Here is a 20812-nt window from a genome sequence, read left to right as displayed (position 1 = left end):
GATTTAAAGGAGAAACCCTCCTCCCTTCTACCCCAGCCGGGCAGCACGGCCTTGGGCTGCCGCTGGTACAACCGGCACCCGAACAGCCGGCGGCCCCGGTGTGCCAACCCACCCTTCTGGTGTGCAGCGTAAGGTGGAGGGATTTTATGCGCCGTGTGTCATAGCTATTTTAAATGATTTTAATATTTTTCCCAGATTTGCTCCTGAATTCACAAGAGGGCAGGTGTGAAAAGGACTTTTGGAAGCCCTTTTGTGTATACGCAGTCGGCTGGGAGCCAAAAAACCACCGGCTATTCAAACACGCTTTGCGTGCTTAATGCTACAGCGTTAAATAAAACTGGTATTTCAGCTTCTAGTCGTTGCACATTTTGTGAGGGGGCAGACTCCAGAAGAATCGAGCCTGAATAAACTCTGTCCTCTGCCTGGGAATGTGGTGCTGCCTGCAGAAACGCATGCACCTTTTGATGGATGGAGAGCTGCTAGCTCGGTTCTTGAGCGTGGTTAGTTCCCAGGTCACTCCCAACGCTTGGACTTTCTGTTCCTGAAGTGAAATACAACCTCTGGTTGCCGCTGGGCTCCACACAGGAGTGCTTCGCTGTAGCCAGAGCAGAGAGATGCAGTGGTGGACTGGGCTCGCTGCAGGGCTGGCGAGTCTCCCTCGAGCACCACGGAGCTCGGTCCATGCTGGAGGATCACCGATCCTGCTGTTTTCGCCTGTTTGTCAGGATTCGCGCAGGTGTAATTTACCACTGTGCTCTGATCTTCCCCACAGCAGGGCAGGAATCTCAAGCATGTTCAATAGGGTGCCTCCAAGTCTATGGCAGGCCTGTGTTATCGAAACACAGATCTTCTACTTGTCAAGCGCAGAAGGATAAACAACAATTAGTGTGATATATGTGTTTTTCTATGGCCCAGCTGCAAGTCACCTGAGCATGTCTATAATCCTCCTCACCAATCTTGTGTTATTATCCCACAATGACCAAAGTGAATTTTCTACCTGGAGCTTCTCACTTACATCAGTGAATGTTAAACTGAACCTGTTCAACACAAAACTCTGTTTGTTTTCATTCTTCTCCCTTCTGTTTCCTCCCCCTTTCTGTTCTCTCATTAGCTAAGCCTCAGAGATTGCATTTCAGTGTTTCAATGGGCACAGCTACTCACTAGCCCTTTTTTTGGGGTTTGTTTTTTTTTTTTTTTGCATTCCTGAAAGGTACTTTTTCGAAATGCTCCAATATGTTTCCGTTGCTAGAGAACTGAATGCTTTAGTTAAGGTAGCCCTGAAATGGCAGTGTCCTTCCACACTCCTGGAAGAAACTCTTCTGAAAGTGGGAGAGGGCTGACCGGTCTTCTTCTGTGGAGCCTTCTTACCCTTTACAAAAATTGCCAGCAGAATCATGCACGTGATGGCCCTTGTTACCCAAGAACTGGACTGACATGAACGCGTTTCATACAAGGTACCAGAGAGTTAAATTAATCTTTGTTAATGCTTCAGGAAAAGAAACAAGCATGGTGACACAGAAAACAATTCCTCATGCCAACAGAGGCTGAAGCAGAAGTGCAATAACTCATTGTATGTGTTCTTCCATCTCTTTTTCTGAAAGACCTGCGTGGTTTCGTAATGCATCCTGTCATCTCGGGGTGTCCAGGGACTGTTCACATGTGGATGTTTGCAGGATTAGTTCCTGTGAAGGAATTTGATCATCTAGGTTGCAAGGTTTGTGATATTTATCAGTCACTTTCTTGTCAAAGACCGTTAGGAGATGAGCGTTAGTTAGGTGTCTGCAGAAGGAAAAGCACATTTTTGCCCTCACCTGGTTCAGGTTTGGGGGAGGGAAGATCTCCAAACAAAAGTCTTCCTTAAATAACTCAAGAGGTTGGAGAGGAAGGTACTTGGGGAAGGGGACAGGGTAGCTGTGTTACAGGGAGAAGAACTGCAGTGTTAGAACCACAAACAGCCAGGCTTCTGTTCTAAGGGAGATCTAACTAGAGCCTCATAAATACAAAAAGAATGGGAGGAGGGAGGTCAGGAGGCAGGCAGGGAGATTCCTGGCTTTGAGTCATATGCAGATGACCTTCAAACAAATCCTTTGTCTCCTTTTTCCACAAAAATTATGATGTTGAGCTTGACTGTAAAGATGGGATGAGGAAGCGAGGGCTAAGTTCTGTAGGCTGGATCAAAGGAGTCAGGGAACTTGCTTCAGAATTTAGAAAGAACTGACCCATGAAACTGAAGCCCTCTCTCAGAGCAAGGACTTTCAACATCTTCTACCTCTGACTTAGCAGATTTGTTACTGAACTACAGAAAACGTTTCCTGAAAGAGCTGGAGGTGGGGAGCTACACAGCTATAGCCTGACGAGTTTGACATCAGCAGTATGCGGGGCTCTAGAGAATTTGTGAAGGAAAGAATTAATCAACAACATGAAACTAAGGAGACCAAGTCCTACGTGCATTCACTGAAGATGGAGCACGCCTCACTGACCCGCGTCTTTTGTCAGAGTAAATGATAGATTTACTTTCTCAGTACAAGAAATAGAGTAGCTATAGTCTGGGCAAGTCACCAAAGTGGTGTCATCTGTGGGGAAGGGGGCAACAAATCTAGTCCTATAGCCTAATAATAGTATATTTATCGATGTATAAAAATTTGATCCACCTTTCTGAAAAACAGATTCAGATTCTCTCTGTTGCTTCCAGGATTGGAGATAGTCCTTGGGCAGTCTGGTTTTGAGGAGGAGGAGGAAAAGGACTTAGAAGAGCTTGGCTAGGCAGGTTAACAAAATGAGGCTGCCAAAACAGCAAGCGGGCACCGTTCGGGTTCACGGGTTCTGTTTGCCAAGTGGACATCTGCAGAAGACAGCTACATGGGCACAAGGAGCAGAGCAGCAAAGGGGTGGAAAAGAGTTTCTTGAAAGTGGCAGTCTGAGACTTCTCTCTTTGCTTGCCATGTTTGCTCATAGTGTTTGGAGGATTCACTGAGCCATTGCATTACACGCAGTCTGACACGGAGACTGTCGGCAAGTGAAAAATAAGGAGGAAAAAAACAACCGTTGCAGATTGCATATGAGAAACTACATTTCCAGGTCTCCTGCGCCCTCGATTGCAGCACTTGTTTCCAAGAGGGAAATACTGAAGTTGCTGTCTTCAGTAGGTTCCAAGAGCAGCCTTTCTGGAGGCATCTTAAGGGGAACAATTCCAGTCCATCCTAGCAGAGACGAGAACTAGCCATGGACAGCAACGCCCATAGGCCTTCCTGTTCTCACTGAAAACCCCACCCCCAGGCCCCAAGGACCTTGGTGGCCCTACAATGGAATCCTCCCGTCTCCCCTGCACAGCAGCCCAGAGGACGCCAGGCCCTCTCCTCCCCTCTGCCCCTCGCTGCTACTGTCGGCTGCAGGGGCACTGTCTGCCAGTTCAGGGAGCCGGGCGGCTGGAGGGTGATGGAGACCCATCAACCCTCCCGGGACACTGTGGACACTGTCCCATTGAGGGGACCCCAGGCTGGCACGAGGAGGGGGCCAGAGCCCAGAGCACACAAGGGGAGGTGGAAGACAGTCGTGGTGCCCAAGGGGCAGCCTTTCTGGCAAGCAAAATGACTCCCTGCAAAGCACTCCCACCCCTCCTCCTCCCTCAAAATTAGGGCATCTTTCAGGCCATAGGCCCCCCATGCCCAACCTAGCTGTGTTTGAGCCACCATCGTGGACCACCACTCATGTACCAGCGTTACAGCCACAGCAGAGGATCTCATGATATCACCAGCCACCTCACCGCCTTCTATTCCTGGCACCTATAAAAGCAGGGACCCCTGCGGCTGGCCCACAACTTGCTGAGCAGCTAGAGATTCTGACACCAAGCACTCTTGGTAGAAGGAGTAGTCGGCGAAACAAGGCAAGTGCCCATGTTCACATGGGACAAGCAAGAAGAGGTTCTTTGAACCAGTGAGGATGCGTCCACATCCCAAAAAAGGGAAGCGGGCTGAGGGGAGGACCAACATCTACGGCAGGCAAGGGGTCGCTGGCACTCATACCAGCAGTGATGTGGAGGCCATGGAGGTTGACCCGCCACACAATGGCAATGAGCCCATGGAGGTGGATCCACCTTGAGATGAGGAAGAGCCAATGGAGGTGGATCCACCTCCAACAACACTGAATGGGCACTGCACCACTGTCTGGGGTGCCTCAAACAACATGGTGCCCACAGCACCGCAGAACCACTGAGGGGTCTCAGGTACTCATCAGCAAACCAGCTACCATCAAGCAGTGCCACCCCTGCAGCCAATGTTAGACGGAAGCTGATCACTTACACTAACATCCAGAAGGCTCATCAGGAAGATCACCCAGTTTTTCTTCAATTGTCAAGCCGCAGGTGAGCCCTGCTTTCCCACCTCCCACTCCTCATGAAGGGGGGCCATCTGCTCTCCTCTGAGCCCTGGGGAAGAGGCGAGGAGAGGAGCTACAGGATTCTGGCCAGCTGCACCATGGCACCAGGAGGAGTCCCTTGGAGCCTGCTGGAGGGCCACCAAGGCCACCACTCATGCACCACCGTCAGAGACACATCAGAGGAACTCATGATGTCACCAGCCACCTCACCGCCTTCTGTTCCAAGGCCCTGTAAAAGCAGAGACCCCTGCAGCTGGCCCACAACTCACTGAGCAGCTACAGATTCTGACACCAAGCACGCTTGGCAGAGGAGGACCCAGCGAAGCGAGGCCAGTGCCCACATTCAGTGGGACGAGCGAGAAGAGATTCCTTGAATCACTGAGGATGCGTCCACATCCCAAAAAACAGAAGCAGGTTGAGGGAAGGAGCAACATCTATGGCTGGCGAGCAGTTGCTGGTACTCACCCCAGCAGTGACATGGAGGTTGACCCGCCACACGGTGGCGATGAGCCCGTGGAGGTGGATCCACCTCCAGCAGGGCTGACTGGGCACTACACCACCATGGCTGGGGTGCCTCTGATCCCACGGTGCCCAAAGCACCACAGAACTGCCAGGGGTCTCAGGTACCCCCCAAACAGCCAGCTCCCAACAAGCGCCACCATCTCTGCAGCCAACGTTAGATGGAACTGGATCACCAACATCTGGCAGGCTCATCAGGAAGATCACCCAATCTTCAGCTGCCAAGTCAAGCCACAGATGAGCCCTGCTTTCCCAACCCCCACCCCTGCCCCTCCCTGCTTCCTGAGTCTCAGCGATCAAACAAGAAATAGGAGAGCATTCAAATGCGAGTGATCTTTGCCAATGTGCATGGAAGCAGCATCGCATCTCCAGTTCATGAGACGTGTGAGAAAAGACCTTCATCTTCATGGTAGGAATAAAACATGGAAGTGGAGCTTTGCTGTGAAAACTGCTTCTACAGAAAAAAAGACCTCTGTGAGCTCCTCTGGCTTTAAGGTCCTTGACCCCACTGCCCCGCCCCGCCCGCACCCCCAGCCCCTCAGCCCCGGCCAGTTCAGGGTTTTTCCCTCCTCGGCCAACAACGCCGGACGCTGTGGCCTGGCCCGCGCCCTTCACCGCGGCACCAAAGGCGAGGGCCGTCGCCTCCCGCCACCTCCGAGCAGAAGCGGAGGCGCAGCCAGGCCCCTCCACGCCGCCCCTCCTGCACCATCCCTCGCCTCACGCCGCCTCCACACAGACACGCACCCCCAGGCTGGGCGAGGAAACCCTCGGCTGGCGGGAGCCGCCCGCCCGCTGCGCCCCTTCCAACCTCGCCGGCCCCATTCAAGCTTCCCGCCAAGCGGCGGCGGCGCTGCTCCCCGAGCTACAGGAGCTGAGGCGGGCTGCCGGTCGCGTTAGCCGCCATGTTGGACCCAGACCTGACCCATCGCTACCTCCTCACACAGAAGTGAAGGGACACCCGCAGTTACCCCAAAATAACTTCAACCAAGTATTTTTCCCCATAGGGAAGGTGGATATAGCCAGTGAGGGTAAACTGAGGAAGCAAATGTGAAAGAAAAGCTAAACAAAGTTGCAGAAGCAGCAAAGCCGGAGTTGTGCTGAAACTGGACAGGCTATTAGCGATTGGGTATGGTTTTGAACGCGCCCTGGGCGCGGTGCTCCGACCCAAATGAGCAAAATTCACTACGGTCATTTTACCTACGCACTTATCCTCAGCATCGCATTAATGACATTCTCGTGCACCTTCATTCACCATAATGAATGTGGACGGCCCTTCACATGGCAGTGTTTTCTCCTCTTGCTGTACTGCTTTTTTCTGTATTTCACATAAAATAATCACTTTGTTCTTTGTGCTGTTTTTGTTTGTTTACATAACTAATAGGTATTTTTCTATATTTTTATATTCTTATCTAAGATTTTTACAATTTTAAACATTTGTAAAATGTTCTCCGGTTTTTAATGTTGTGAGACATTCATTAAATTTATGTCCGATCAATACTTTTGTAGTCTTTTCTCTTTCCTATTTCTTTTACAGAATTTTCCAAGTGAGAGATCATAATCCCCGCCAGTGTTATCATCCTTACGGCATACAATTCAGTTTTTCTAAAATTTAGGACAAGAGATTCAGAAAAAAAGCTACTCCGAACACAAAGTGAGATTGCCATCCAGAAGAAATTAGTTATAAACCTCAGATCCATGCCAGGACTTCATTTATTCTTTCCTTCAACAGAAATCCCAGAATGATTATTTTTTATTCAGACGCTTGTCTCCACAAATTCACACTACCACAGGCACTGCTCACCCCTGATGTTACTTCCAGACATAAACTATCATATTGCCCAGCTAAAGCTTATCCATCCCGAGAAGTGTCACTGCACACAAGCCAGGTTGAGAACTCCTTGTTATTGTTACGAAATGCAAAATGACTAACAAATTACAATTACTATGGTTATAATAGCCAGTGGTTCTTAAGTGAAATATTACCTCGGAGTAAGAGAAGAACTGTAGGGCTGCGTTTTCATTGCTATTTGTAAGCCACACGCTGAGAAGGAAAACCCCTTTAGGAAAATTCCGACTGAGACTTTTCCAAGAGCTTCCGTTTCATAGCAGCACTCACCTTCCTTTCTCATAAATACATGCAGTGTGAGCTGTGAAAAAACCCACAGATTATGTCAGCCAGTTAGTTTTCCTAGAACAGGCTGATGTTGTCAGTCCAACATTTTCATTGCCTTAGCACGTAAGAAAATTTCAAGCAGAAAAAAAAATCTAATAATCTCTCAGAGAAGCGATAAGCCACAATTGTCCAGCAGTGTCACTGAGATACCTCTATAATGCAAAATCCATAGCAGTAAGAGTGATGCCAGACTGCGCTTTCCTCAGTGAGCTGAGTGTTAGCTATAAACACTTCCATGCATCTTTTGGGGGATATCTCATTACTGCAGGAGATAACGGCCAGTATTTCATACCTTCATCTTTTTTTAAATGATACTGAACAGTAAGTTACAGACTAAAACCAATAAGAAATCATTCACTTGTCAGAGCTGGATTGTTCCTTGTAGCTTATCCTGTATTCCCTACAGTATATTTTTTCTATACTGGCACTTCTGTTGGAGCTGAGGAACAATATGTAATTACATGCTTTATTGTTATAATTTGAGCCTCTGGGTATTGTGTTTGTGATTTTCTTTAAGCACTATTCTTTTACAGTTCTTTCAGAAAGAATCTCTTCCTCCGATTTCCACAGAGAATCTTGATTATTAAGAGTACAGTCTCTAAAATGCTGTTGATTTAAATAACCAGAGTTGAATCATAGCAAAGGTTAAAGAGGGAGCACGGTCCAAGTGCAGCAAGATAGAAGATTTTTTAATTTTTTTTCTCTCACACTAAATTTGCCTGTGCTCTTGGACAAGTCCTTGAACTGTCTTTCTAGGGTATCATAATGTACGTTCAGCAGCAGAACAGTGCTAACGGAAGAAGCCTTAACGTGATTTTTCTCATTTTTAACCTTCAGCAACCAACCTGACACACCTGGACTGAAACCATCCCAGACTTCGTTTTGTGCTGCCATTAATCTGCACGACTTCACACTGGAAGGTTGTGCTGTCCTCTGCGCTTCAGGGGGGCTCCGAGAGGAGATTTTCTCAGAAAAGACGACGACCAGAAGAAGGAGGCACCGTTATCGCCCCTGCTCGCAGCCCCGCCGCAGTCGGCAGCAGCAGCGGTGTCCGCAGGGGCGCTGAGGGGACTGGCGGGAAGGCCTCAGCCGAGGCCCGGCGGGCTGCCCCGGCCCGGGCGACTCCACTGCCCGGCCGCGATGTGTCTTCCTGGCCGCGGGATAAAACGGAGCCGCTTGCCCTGGAAGTCCCTTCGATGAGCCGAGCTCGCCTGGAGAGCTCCCTGCGGAGCAGGAGGGGAACGGCGCCGGCTGCGGCCCGCCCTCCGCTGCCCGGGGCCCAGGGTAGCTCCTGAGGGGACGGGTCGAAGCGAAACCCCGCCCTGGCGGCGCTGGGGCGGGAGGGAGGCGCTGCCGGCGGCGCCCCGCCCTCCCCCGGCCGGGCGCTGCGGAAGCGCAGGCGGCCGGGGCTGCCTCCCTGTCGGACCCTCGGCGGCGGGAGGCGGAGCGAGAGCCCGGGCACGGCGGCATCCTGCAGAGCGGCCATCGCCGGGGCTCCATGGAGAAGCGGGGCCCGGTGCTGCACATCGTGGTGGTGGGCTTCCACCACAAGAAGGGCTGCCAGGTGAGGGGCGCGGGTGCCGCCCGCCTCCTCGCCCGCCGGCGGGTGCCCCTCCTCTCCCGCCTCTCCCCTGCGCTTCCTCTCTGCCCTCCCCCGGGTCCTCTCCCCCGCGCTGAGCGGCGCCTGCCCGCCTGCGGCCCTCAGCCTGCGGCCCTCAGCCTGCGGCGGGGCGGCCCCGCGGGGAAGGCTTGAGCCCCTGAGGGAGGGGGCGCGTCTGATGGGGCCGGGGGGGCTTTGCTTTAGCTCAAGGGGGCGGGTAAAGGAGCAGTTTGAAGCCGGCGAGGCGCCGCGAAGGCCCCATTCGGCCGCGGCCTCCCCCTTGCCCGGCGGAGGGGCCCGGGGCTGCCCTCAGGCGGGGGCCGCGGGGCGGGGGCTGCCTGGCGGGGCCGTGACTCAGCCCGCTCCCGGCAGTTAGTGTTCGTGGAGCTGCGTACGTGACTGCTCCCTGTCCTGCCTCGGCGCTCCCGCCGGGGGGCGAGGCGGAGCGAGGGCCGGGCGAGCCCTCCCGTCCCCCCGTTTCCCGGTAAATGCTGGGAGACAGCTCACATCGCGGCACCCGTACCTGCCGTGAGTCGTGCCTGTTTAAGGCGTTCAGGCAGAGAATTAAGAGAAAAACAAATTATTTTATCTGCCTTCTATTCCTGCCGGGCAGCGCCCCGTTGAACTCACAGGTACAACTTGTACGCAAACAGCCTGATGGCCCCAGGGCGTGAGTCCACCCTTGATTTAAGTTTTCTTTGCGTGTCTCTGCCCTGCTTTCGACATGCATGACTGCTTCATGTGGCCTGTAAGGTAGAAAAATTCTGTGTTGTGTGTTTCATAGGTATTTTGCGCTCTGATTTTTTTATTTTTTTTAACCCTTGAAACAGGAGATGCTGTTGCCCAGCTGGGCTGCAGACACAGTTGCTTTGCTGTGACAAGAGCAGGCAGATAGAATGTTGGACTTGCAGTGAGTCTTTTTTCCATGGAGCGTTCTTAGTCTTTAGAAAAATTGCCAAAACAATAATGAATGCGATGGTTGTTGTTATACAAGAACTGGTCTGACATGAATGCGTTTCATACAAGGTACCAGAGAGTTAAATTAATCTTTGTTAACGCTTCAGGAAACAAAACAAGCACAGCATGGTAACATGTAAAACAATTCCTCATACCAACAGAGGCTGAAGCAGAAGTGCAATAACTCATTCTATGTGTTCTTCCATCTCTTTTTCTGAAAGATCTGCGTGGTTTCGTAATGCATCCTGTTGTCTCAAGGTGTCTAGGGACTGTTCACATGTGGATGTTTGCAGGATTAGTTCCTGCGAAGGAATTTGATCATCTAGGTTGCAAGGTTTGCAATATTTATCAGTCACTTTCTTGTCAAAGACCGTTAGGAGATGAGCGTTTGTTGGGTGTCTCCAGGAGGAAGAGCGCATTTTTGCCCTCACCTTGTTGTTGGCCTTTCAGAAAAGACATAGGTTGGAGACAAAAGCAGAGGTGGCTTTTGTTGCTTCTGTTCTTCTTTTAGGCCTGTATTTCTTTATTTCTTGTAACGTTATGCAGTGTTGATGCAAAGCAGAAAAAACAAAACCAAAAAACCCAAACAACGTGTAAATTAGTAGCGGTGAATTTTATCTTGGTGCCAGTAAAATGTTTGTAGAAGTACGTTTTCAGATGTTGCCAAAAATTGGGTTGGAATACCTCTGAACCAATGTATCTCAAGAAATGAACTGGAAAGTGGAAAAGGAAGGTGGTTGGGGAGGGGGATGGGGTAGTTGTGTCAAAGGGAGAAGTACTGCAGGAGTAGAATGACGATCATTAGAACCACAAACAGCCAGGCTTCCTAAGGGAAATCTAACCAGAAATCTAATTTTAAATATAGTCTACCTCTGACTTAGCAAATTTGTTCCTGAACTACAAAAATAATTTCCTAAAAGAACTGGAGGCAGGGAGCTGCGCAGCTGTAGCCTAATGAGTTTGACATCAGTAGTGTGCAAGGCTCTAGAGAATTTGTGAAGGAAAGAATTAATTAACAACATGAAACTAAGTAGACTGAGTCCTACGGGCATTCACTAAAGATAGATCATGCCTGACTGACCTGCGTCTTTTGTGAGAATAAATGATTGATTTACTTTCCCTGTAAAAGCAACAGAGTAGCTGGAATCTGCCTGGAACCTGATAACGGATCATGGAACACTACCAAAAAAAAAAGTGTTATTTTTTTTAAAGGTGGGGGTACTGGAGAATTAGTACAAGAGCTGATGCTTGGGTAAGGAACAGTATGAAGCAAAGGAAGCGGCAACAGATTTGTGTCAGAAGAGGAACTGCTGGTCTGAAAGGTGCTTGCAAGTGGTATTTCTCAAGACTGAATTTGGGCCCACGTAAGTGGTGCTGGCATCGTTTACACAGTAAAATCTAACCATGATGAGCAAACTTGAGGAATTGGTGTTACAAAGGAAGACTGGAATGTCGTGCAAGAGCTGGATGATAAGGAATGCTGGAATGATAGAAATGGAGTGCATTACAAAGTCATGCAATAGGAATGAATAATAACAGTATAGGCTTGGGCATTAACATGAGGAGACCTCTGGAAGAGAAAAGAGATGGTGTATGATCAAGGATAAGTCACAGAAGTGGTGTGATTTGGGGGCGAGAGTGGCAACATGTAGTCCTATAGTGTAATAATATGTTTATTGATGCATAAAAATTCTGATCCACCTTTCAGAAAAATGGATTTGGATTCTTTCTGTCACTTTCAGGAATGGGTGATAGTCCTTGGGCAGTCTGTTTTTGAGGAGAACTTAGAAGAGCTTGGCTAGGTAGGCTGACAAAATGGATTTTGAGGCTGTATTCTTACGAAGACTATAAGCTGCCTCTGGGAATATGGGAACATTCTCCCTTTTTCCTCTCCTGCCTCTTCATGACTGGAAATAGAGGCGGTTGTGTGTAAGCTGAGACGGGGAACTGGGGTGACCAAAAAGTAAGCCTTGTTTTGGTGGGTTGGTTTTGAGGTGGTTGGTTCATGGGTTCTGTTTGCCGGGCGGACATCTGCAGAAGACAGCTACACAGGCACAAGGAGACTAGTATGGAGGTGGGAAAGTGTGTCTCTTGAAAGTGGCAGCCTGGGACTTCTCTCTTTGCTTGCCATGTTTGATAAGGCCTTTGAAGTATTCATTGAACCACTGCATTAAGTGCAATTGTATTCCAGGAGACTGTCGGCAAGTGAAAAATAAGGAGGAAAAAAACAACCATTTAATCTAAAAGACAGTGCTGGCACAAGAACAAGAGGATATGAACTGTCTGCAGATGCGCTGCAGATTGCATATGAGAAACTACAAGTTGCAGAAAAGCGAAGTTCCAAAGCAGCTTTCAAATGGCAGTAAAGTCAGAGTGAATTTGGGGAGCTTAAGATCGAGAGATCATCCAGCTAGCCTGCCTGTCATAACAGGAATTTACGTGGTTTGCCTGAGAAGGCTCCTTTCCGGGTCTGGTTTTCCATCTCTGTTTTCTCAAATAGTCTTGCTACCAAATGCATGTGGAGTTAGATGTTTTGACAGATTTCTTGATGCTAGGTGTTTTTATTAGCTGACTTTCCCTCTGAAGCTGTAGTATGGAAGGAAGTGGATAGTAACATATGCATAGTGGAAAGCTGGTAAGTATAGAGGAGTGTAACTTGAAACTGAGCTCTGACTGTGGCAGATTCTCTGTCAAATTGCTGTTGGAAACAGACGTAATTGGATTCTTATGTGTTCTTAGACAAGTGTTGTTCTGGTTAGATTCTGATGTCTGAAGTGTACAGCTCTTATTGATTAACTTACAGTATAAGAAACGTTTAACCTATAGAGCAAACACTTTTATGTGCAGTTTGGAAATGTATAGGAACATATTTTTCTTGCATAGACTTGAAAAACAATCCATAGGCATTTGTTTACAAAAGAGAAGGAGAGTCAAGGAATTGGTCTGTTTCTGTGTGCCTCTTGATTGATAGCAGGAGGGTGATGACTGTTCCACATGCTCTTTCCAAGGGCCCACTGTTAGACTGTGGGTCTTTTTGCTGTGTGAAGCAGGATTATGTAAGAGACAAAGTGAAGATTTACTGTATGTACGTTGTTTAGTCTGAGGATGCAGTTTCCTAGGCAATTGTTAAAAACTTGGAGTTGCCACTCATGGTTAGGAAGGCTTTGTGCTCTGTGAAAGCAGCACGTTGCATTTTCCAACTAAAAATCCTGAATACATTGGAAGGAGTTTTCTCTAGCAATTATGGAGTAAGCTTTTGAAGAAGCTGTAGGGTTTTGTTTGTTTACATGAGCAGATTGCCAGCCTGCTTCTTTGGGCCTCTTAACTGCTGACTTGGACTGTGATACCAAGGAGACGTTCAAAAAGTGCTGGTTGCTGTATCCCTTTGCCAAGGAGAAGAGGTGGTTACGGCAGAGCGCTCGGAGGATGGGAGGAGAAGCTTGGCTGGAAACTAGGTCCACCTAGTATTTGACATGCTCTCAACAGGTCCCTTAAAGACGGCAAAACAATTGGTGTGAAGCAGGCATCATGACCGGTTTCTTTGCTTTGTACGTACTGGCTGCCTTGTTACGGGAACCCTCGTTAGTGCATAATTAAATAGCAAATGTCCTGAAATGTGCAGAGCTTTTGGGTAGTATTCATTTGATCATGATTTTTCATACACATGAAATGAAATTGCTAAAACATTTATTTAGGAGTCAAAAAAAATTGCTTTTTTGCTACCTGTTTAGTAGTGATAAGAGGAGTGGCCTAAAGAGAAGGGAACAGCAAACACAGCCCTTCGTCATATGCAGTTGCTCGTACTTTTGTCCATTAATGTAAAACATGGTTTTGATGTGGTAGGAATTTCTACATGCTTTTCAGGCTCTACAGGACTGAGGCCACGAAAGCATGGGGGCATAAATATGGGAAGCCTGCCACAGAAATGGTGTGATCTGTTTTGGAGTATCTGTAGCTGGTTGGCTCATTAGTTACTGCAGCTGGTTACTGGTCCAGCTCCCTGGCTCTTGTTATGTTCTGTTGATCTCCTGCGTCAGTATGGGATGGTAAGACTTGGATTTTGGGGCCCTTCTTCTGGAGCGGCTGATAACAAGTTCCTCAGTGGTTTTCGGGAGCTGTAGCAGTAAGTGGCTAGTTATTTCAGAGCAAATAAAGGGAGAGGTTGGTTTTTTCAGAATCATGAAACGCTTCCTCTCAATACAAGTGAGCAATAAAGCACTTAATTTGCCTTACAACATGCTAATTTTTGAAAGCATTAAATGGTGTGAAAAGTCCTTATCTATCTTATGATAGAGGTCTTTAGCAACAATGTAACCTGAACAGAGCTTGACTAGTAGATGCAAGTTGTGTGTTGAAAAATACACGGAGAGACCTTCACTTTGTGGTGAAGGTGGAAGACTGAGGGTCATGAGGTGTAGTTCTCCACTAGTGATACTGTGTGCCACGATCCTCATTTGAGCTCTCTGTCTCCAAGCTTTATTTACATGGGGAGGCAGAGAGATAATAGTCTCTGAGGGAGTAGGAAGCCTTAAAATATCCCGAGTACCCTAAAAATCATTCATTTTGAAGGCAAAGTTAAAATGAGAAATGATTTATTCGAAAAGGAGAGGAAGGAAAGGTTCAGCAAAGCTGGAAAAACTTGCAGGTAAGAGAGGTACGCCCAAGTCCCTGTAAGCCCCCTGGCTGGTTGCTGGGGAGGCAAATGGTCTCTTTACTACTGTACTGCCCGACCTGGCACAAGAATCCCCATGTTCTCTTGATGCTGGGAGGCTTTGAGGCTGTCACATCTGAGTAAACTCAGGCCCTGTGTTACCTCCAGCCAGGCCATACATAATCTCACTTTGCCTGGGGCAAGGCCCAGCTTTTCCGCACTCAGGGTCCTGAGCAGTTCTGCAGGTCACCTCTGACCTTGTGCAGTGGGTGACCATTGTCTTGTGTTTCCTCTCAAGTTCTTGACTATATTCCAAACCACTCTTGACTTTCTTAAACATATACATTTCTTACTGTGTTGCGGAAAAAAATTAAAGGGTGAGTAGTGGGGAAAGTGCTGTGTGTGTCCTGGGCTGCTCGCATTGCCGGTCACCTTTGTTTGCTCTGTAAAATAACGGCAGCTGATCTTGACCCACTTTTCTGCGCACCAGTGGGGAATGACATTTCAGACTTGGTGTCACAGACATGGGAGTGGGTTACTGTAAATACCAAATGGCGCATTCCCGTGGAATCCCAAAGTTTGTCCTAAGGATCTCCAAAGGACTTTAACTTTTTAATGTAAATAGGATGTTTGCTTTCTCCAAAGTGGTGTCTGAGTTGCCTGTCTGTGTGGGTATGTTTTTGTGTGGACAGTGTTTGAAGACCTGTCTCCCTGTCTTGCCTGACCATAAATTTTCTTCCTGGCATGCAAAGGAAATTAAGATCAGGAATGAAACAGCTGATACCTAAGTTTTAGAGAAGAGCCTGAATATGATCTTTGAGAGGGAAGAATGCCCTTTAAGACTTCTTTCCTTCCTGAATTATGTATGTGCTCCTTCTGTCATTTGAGAGCTTCAAGTACTTGAGCTCCGGCAGGTAATGCTTGTTGCGATCTGTGGAAATCAGCATGTACCATGGCCTGAGCAATCCTGCACGTGGCCTTTTTTACTCATGCCTAGGGAGTGTATGAGGGCTCGAGGGGAATGTCTTCAAGGAGAATTGTTGGCAAGTTAGGCTTGACTTTGCAGAATTAGGAGGTGTCTGAGGAACGAGCGACTTCAGTCTGCTCTTTTTATCAACTCTTTTGAGAATTGCCTACGCTTCCAGGTCTCCTGCACCTTCGATTGCAGCACTTGTTTCCAAGAGATAAATACTGAAGTTGCTCTCTTCAGTAGGTTCCATGGGCAGCCTTTCTGGAGGCATCTTTCTTTTCTTTTGTTGAGGGGAACACTTCTAGCCTGTCTCAGTCCCTGTTTGTTTGTGGTCTTTCTTCTAAGACTCTGCTTTACTGGAGAACTACTTTTTTTCTCGATCTTTGCCAATCCAGTAGTTGCTGTGATTCTGTTAGATGTGCTCGATGCTCTTAACCATGTATGTGAAGTGTATGCTTTGTTGTTTTTAAAGTCCTTGTGTCTTTGTTTTGGGGGAGCACAGTAGGCAGGTATTATGCAATAGGTAATCTTCTCTAGTGATTAAACAAGATCTTGTTAAAGGAACAACAGAAACAACAAAAAAAAATTGGAAAGGAACTAGGTTGGAATCCAGCCAAAGGGCTTTTTTCCTGGCTCTATTGATGATAACCTGTAAACATTAGATCAATTTCTTCGGTTTTGTTCCCTGCTTGTAATATCATTTAAGCATTTTAAAGGACCGTTACAAGCATGAAATCTCTTGAAGTTAATCATAGTATACATATCAAAGGTTAGCCTGCTGTCTAAAATATATGGATTTGTTTATGTTCAACAGGTTGAAACTTTCAAAGAAGCTTTTAGCTTTTATTAGAAAGGCTACTCAAATTAGCATGGGATGCTCATTGCTTTAAATACAGAATGTGTTGCTGAGTACATGGTGTAACTGCTGTCTCACACTCCTGTAAACAATACCACAGATTTTGATCTTGTGTGTAGACTTAATGATGGGTTCCACTCTTTGCATGTTTATGTAATCCACTTATTTAGTATTTTGTGTTCATTGTTTAAGAAAAACTCCCAGGTGTGGTGGATTTTTGTTTGTTTTGTTTCTTTGTTTAGTTTTTCAAGCTTTAAAGAGTGATATGCTTAGATAATCTTGCAGTTGCTTCCTTGAAGTCCCGGACAGGAAGTAAAGTATTTCTTTGAAGGATTCCATACTGGATATTTTCTCCATTGTTGCCCTGATGTGTGAATTGAGAGAAGGTTCCTAAATACCTATTTGCAGTTATGTAACACATGGTCATCATTGTTAACTTTCATCTTACGATCTGTCTGTTCTTTGTATCTGTCATAACATCTGAGTAGTTATTTAAACATTCTGTACCAGGAATCTTGACCGTTCTCTTGAATGAATGCTAAATCACTAAAATATCTATTTCTGTACCTCAGTCGCACCTTTCATCTACCTGTTTCAGAATGCGTTCAAATAGTAACTTGGGCTCTCAGCACTTGTATATAAATTACGTTGCCACCTCTATACATATAATAGAGGGTGGTTCGAAGCTGTAAAATCACTAAACAGAGGCCACTCCAGTTGGAGTAAACTGGAACTTGCAAGTCTCAACTTTGTGTTCCCTGTCCTAATATTGCCTTATTTTATGATATTTGTCTAACTTTGCTGATCCGTCCCGCAGCTTGTATGTAGTGCTGAATTACTACACCTAGGCAGGCATGTTGTTTCTAAAAGCACTATAAGAAAATCGTGGATGCAAGATGTGAAAGCAACTTCCTTGCCCGCTCTGAGATGCGGGGAGATAGGGCATGGGGCTGCCTGCTTCATGGCGGTTACCTAGAGCAGAGCATGTTCTGTACTTCATGATGTTACTGTGTTTGTGCAGCTTCTCAGCCTCATACTTGATAGTGAGCCGGATTTGTCCCCTCTCAGGAGTAAATCTGATGTTGAAACTTGAAAGGAAGGAGCATGTTCGCTGAGAGCCGTTCTGAGACCATCAGATGTCCTGTGGTAAAGAACCTGAACGCTTGTTGGCTCATAAAACAAGGTGATTGCTCTCTTGGACTGCATCAGTTCAGCAATATACGCTATATGAATTACACACAATGGCTGTTTATAAACTCATGAGTAAATGTTCTTTAAAGCATGCCTACAGTCCTGCTCCTCCATTTTCCCAGGAAAAGGAGGGTTCACTGTACCATTTGATGACTCCCTGCCAGCCTGCATGGGCTTCTTCCCATTGGGAACCAGGGCATGCAGCAGAGCTGGGGAAAGGGTGCGTGTCTGAGTCTCAGCTGTGATGAGGTTTGGGTGCTGCCCTGGGGGAGAGGAAGTGCCACCAGTCCCTGTAGCTGGGTATGTAAAAGCCAATGGGCGCAGCAGGTTGTATGGGTTGAAAATTGGCTGCTGCTGACCCCAGTCTATACCAGTTGCTGTGTTGGGCAGAGGTAACTTAGGAGTAGAGCTGAGTGTTACCCTCTCCTGTTTAATTAAGGAAGCTGCCCTCTCTGGTACCTTGTATCTTAAGAGTTCATCCTGTATGAATTCTAACTTACTTTCCATAAGACCACAAAACCAGGGCACAGAGTTCCCTAGCAAGCCCCTTAGGCTGGCACGGCTGCGATGGTATTATGTTCCTCTTCTGGGAGGAGTGTGGGGGTTTCTTTATTGTTATTTACTTTCTTTGAGGAGGTGGATAAGAACAAAAGTTCCGAAGCACAGGATTTATGTCTGACTTGAACTGTATGGCTATAAAAATAAAGTGTTAAGTAATTGGAAAGAGTGTCTAAAATGCATACTAGCATGATTTTGAAAACAAATACGATGGTTTCAGTGTTTCAGGTTATTTTATCTTTTAAGGGCCTAAGAGTTAAAACTTTACTAACCTAGTCAGAGTTTTCAAAGCAAACTCGAATGGTTATATTGTGCATCTGTAGCAATACAAATGGTGCCTTAGAACTTGTGTAAGTGGCTGCTCTATAGCTTTAGTGACATGGAACGTGAAGAAGTTCCAGTTTCAGGAACTGGAAGGATAGAAAAGGCTATGCCCTACCTCTTTGTGATACATGGATTTCCTTTGCTGTTACTGTGTCTGTATATAATGGATTTTAAATATGTTTATATAAATATGTATTGTATATATTTAGTCTACATATACATACTTATATAAATATGCATGTGTATTATAGTTATTACCTGTACATATTTATATAAATATGTAACATAGATTTAAAAATCTGTTGTTAGAGGTCATTATATTACTGCATAGCCATTAGTGTTATATCGATGGGTTCTTCAACTTGTAGATCCTGATCTGTTGGTTCTGTCATCCAATAATGGGGAAAGTTTGTCATTTAAATCTGCTTAAATTGTGATTTAAATAATAAATTGTTCTCAGTGCTGAAAGACTAACAAGTTTCTTAGAGTTTCATTTGGCTGCATGCTGCAGTTGTTACGGTGATTCAGATAAAATCATTGGTGTGCTGTTTTTCTTTGGATCTGGCTATGCTAGGACTAATGTATCAGGAAAACATCTTTCAAAAGTCCCTACTTCAAGTGAAGAATGAATACCTATTTGAAATGAGGGATCAAGTTTTAGGTGTAATTTTAATCTGTTGGGGTTTTTTGGTCACTGCAGCTTAGTGTTATACTTAATACTCAGCATCCTTCTGCTTTTCTGCTCTTCTCTTCTTTCTTAAATGAGAGGAAGAATTGGTATCCTCAAAATGAAATATGTGTTGAAATGATTTATCAAGGGAAAAGTTTTTCTAAATAGGAATGTAATGAGTGGCTTTTGCTGATCTCCTTTTCTTCATTTGAAGCAATTATTCTCCCTATTGGTGCAGTAGAAGCAATGGGAGAGATCATCAAAGCAATTGTTCAGAGAATGGAATGTGTTTGCTCCCTGTAAACTAGATCCTGCAACTTACTGAAAGCATCCTTGTCTTTTAACAGAATAGTAATTTTAAATATATTAGATTTTTTTAGAGCTTTGAGATTGAATCTTCTCTCCATTGAACCAGTGGAAAAACTTATTTGGGTCCAGATTTTTTTCATTTCTATTCTGAAGAGAAATCTTCTAAAATACCTGTGTTAAAGAGGAGAACTTACATTGTGACTGCGCTGAGTAAGAGAGGTTAACTTGTAAGTGGGGTAGTTCAAACATGTGACAGTAGATGGAGTGGGAAGGATGGGGAGTTTATACTGACTTGCCAGCAGGTTTTAAATTATCACTGTTTAGTGTTCACTGAGGATTTTACTCTTGCTGTGATTGCCAACACATAACACTTTTCACAGATAAGGCAAACAACCTTACCCAAGTATAAAGTTCACCAAAAATTAATGCCAACTACCTGTCTAATGTTGAGTGTGACAGTTTAGGTGGACGTGCACATATATTTTGGAAACTCCTCTCTTATCAATGTCCTTTTTTAACCTCTCTTCTGATTGGTACTTGTAATTTAGTAGAAGACAGTATCAGTGCATTTTTTTAAAGAAAAACTATCATGTTAGTTTGTAAATATGGGAACTGAAATACATTTTTCCTTGTCTGTACTCATCTTTTCTTACTGTGAGTTCATGAATGTCTAGTAAATTTAATCTGGCTAGGAAGTCCCTTTAAAGACAAGGAACCAAAACAGATTGCCTGGACTTTTTTTTTCATTCCACAAACAAGATAGGACTGTGCATCAGTAGGTGCTTTGCATCCAAACTATTAGATTCAATACAAACTGTGTATAAAAGGTTAGTTAACAGCAAAATTACAGAAGAATAAAAATGTCAGTTCCAGGAATTCAGTTGTATTTCAGTTTAGGGAGTTTTTTAAAATTATATTTTATTTTAACTTGGTAATCCACAAGAGTTGAAATACTTTGTGTAGTGAAGAACACACTTGCTTATTTCTCCACTAAATCACAACACAATATTCTGTATTGATTTTAGTTCTGAAATCCATCAAGAGCTATCTGCCTACAGAGCAAGGCAATCTGAACAGGCAGAAGGCATTGCCAATAAACCCCCTTGACAGGCATAATCAATATTTCCAGCTGTAACGAAGATCCCTGACACCTGGAAGAGTAAGAAGTGAGTGGAGATTCTATTTCATGTTTTATGTAGTTTATTCTGAAGTCTCTGAGGAGTTCAGCTTTGAATTTTAGTTTCTTTTTGTTGAGTCTTTTTTAATTTACTTGAGGAGATGAAAAACTGTGAAATCTGCTCTGGCAGTCAGCTCTGAAAACTTGGATTTATTTCTTTGTTCCTGTTGACTGCTGAGCTTTATTGAAAGACTATTTCTCATAATTGCGGGCATTTTTTGTAATGCATACATGTATTAATGACAAACAGGGAAATTGACGTGCATGTTTATGTATGCATGTGCATATGTGTATGGATTTACATAAAAATCTGTTGTATCTAAATAAAAAAATGAGACCCTCTTTCTTCATTCTGTGAAGAGGGAGAAAGAGCTGTGAGACAGGTCTCCTTTGTAGTCCCGTCTGCCTGTCATGGTTGGTCTTGGGTTTAAAGTGGAAGATGACAAAAAACCCCTTTTTTTTAAGTTGCTTTAACTAGGAACG

At 45.6% G+C, this 20812-nt stretch overlaps 1 protein-coding gene across 1 annotated transcript in view; it reads left to right on the top strand.

The window, feature by feature from the left end:
* The first annotated feature begins 8564 nt into the window (after positions 1–8564).
* AVL9 (AVL9 cell migration associated) overlaps positions 8565–20812 on the top strand; it is a 37410-nt gene continuing 25162 nt past the window's right edge. The window contains exon 1 of the mRNA XM_059818450.1: positions 8565–8630. Coding sequence (XP_059674433.1) covers positions 8565–8630 — 66 coding nt within the window. The remainder of the gene's footprint in view (positions 8631–20812) is intronic.

The sequence above is a fragment of the Gavia stellata genome, chromosome 6 (genome assembly GCF_030936135.1).
Source record: "Gavia stellata isolate bGavSte3 chromosome 6, bGavSte3.hap2, whole genome shotgun sequence".
Lineage (NCBI taxonomy): Eukaryota > Metazoa > Chordata > Aves > Gaviiformes > Gaviidae > Gavia > Gavia stellata.
This window is presented reverse-complemented; position numbering and strand designations above follow the sequence as displayed.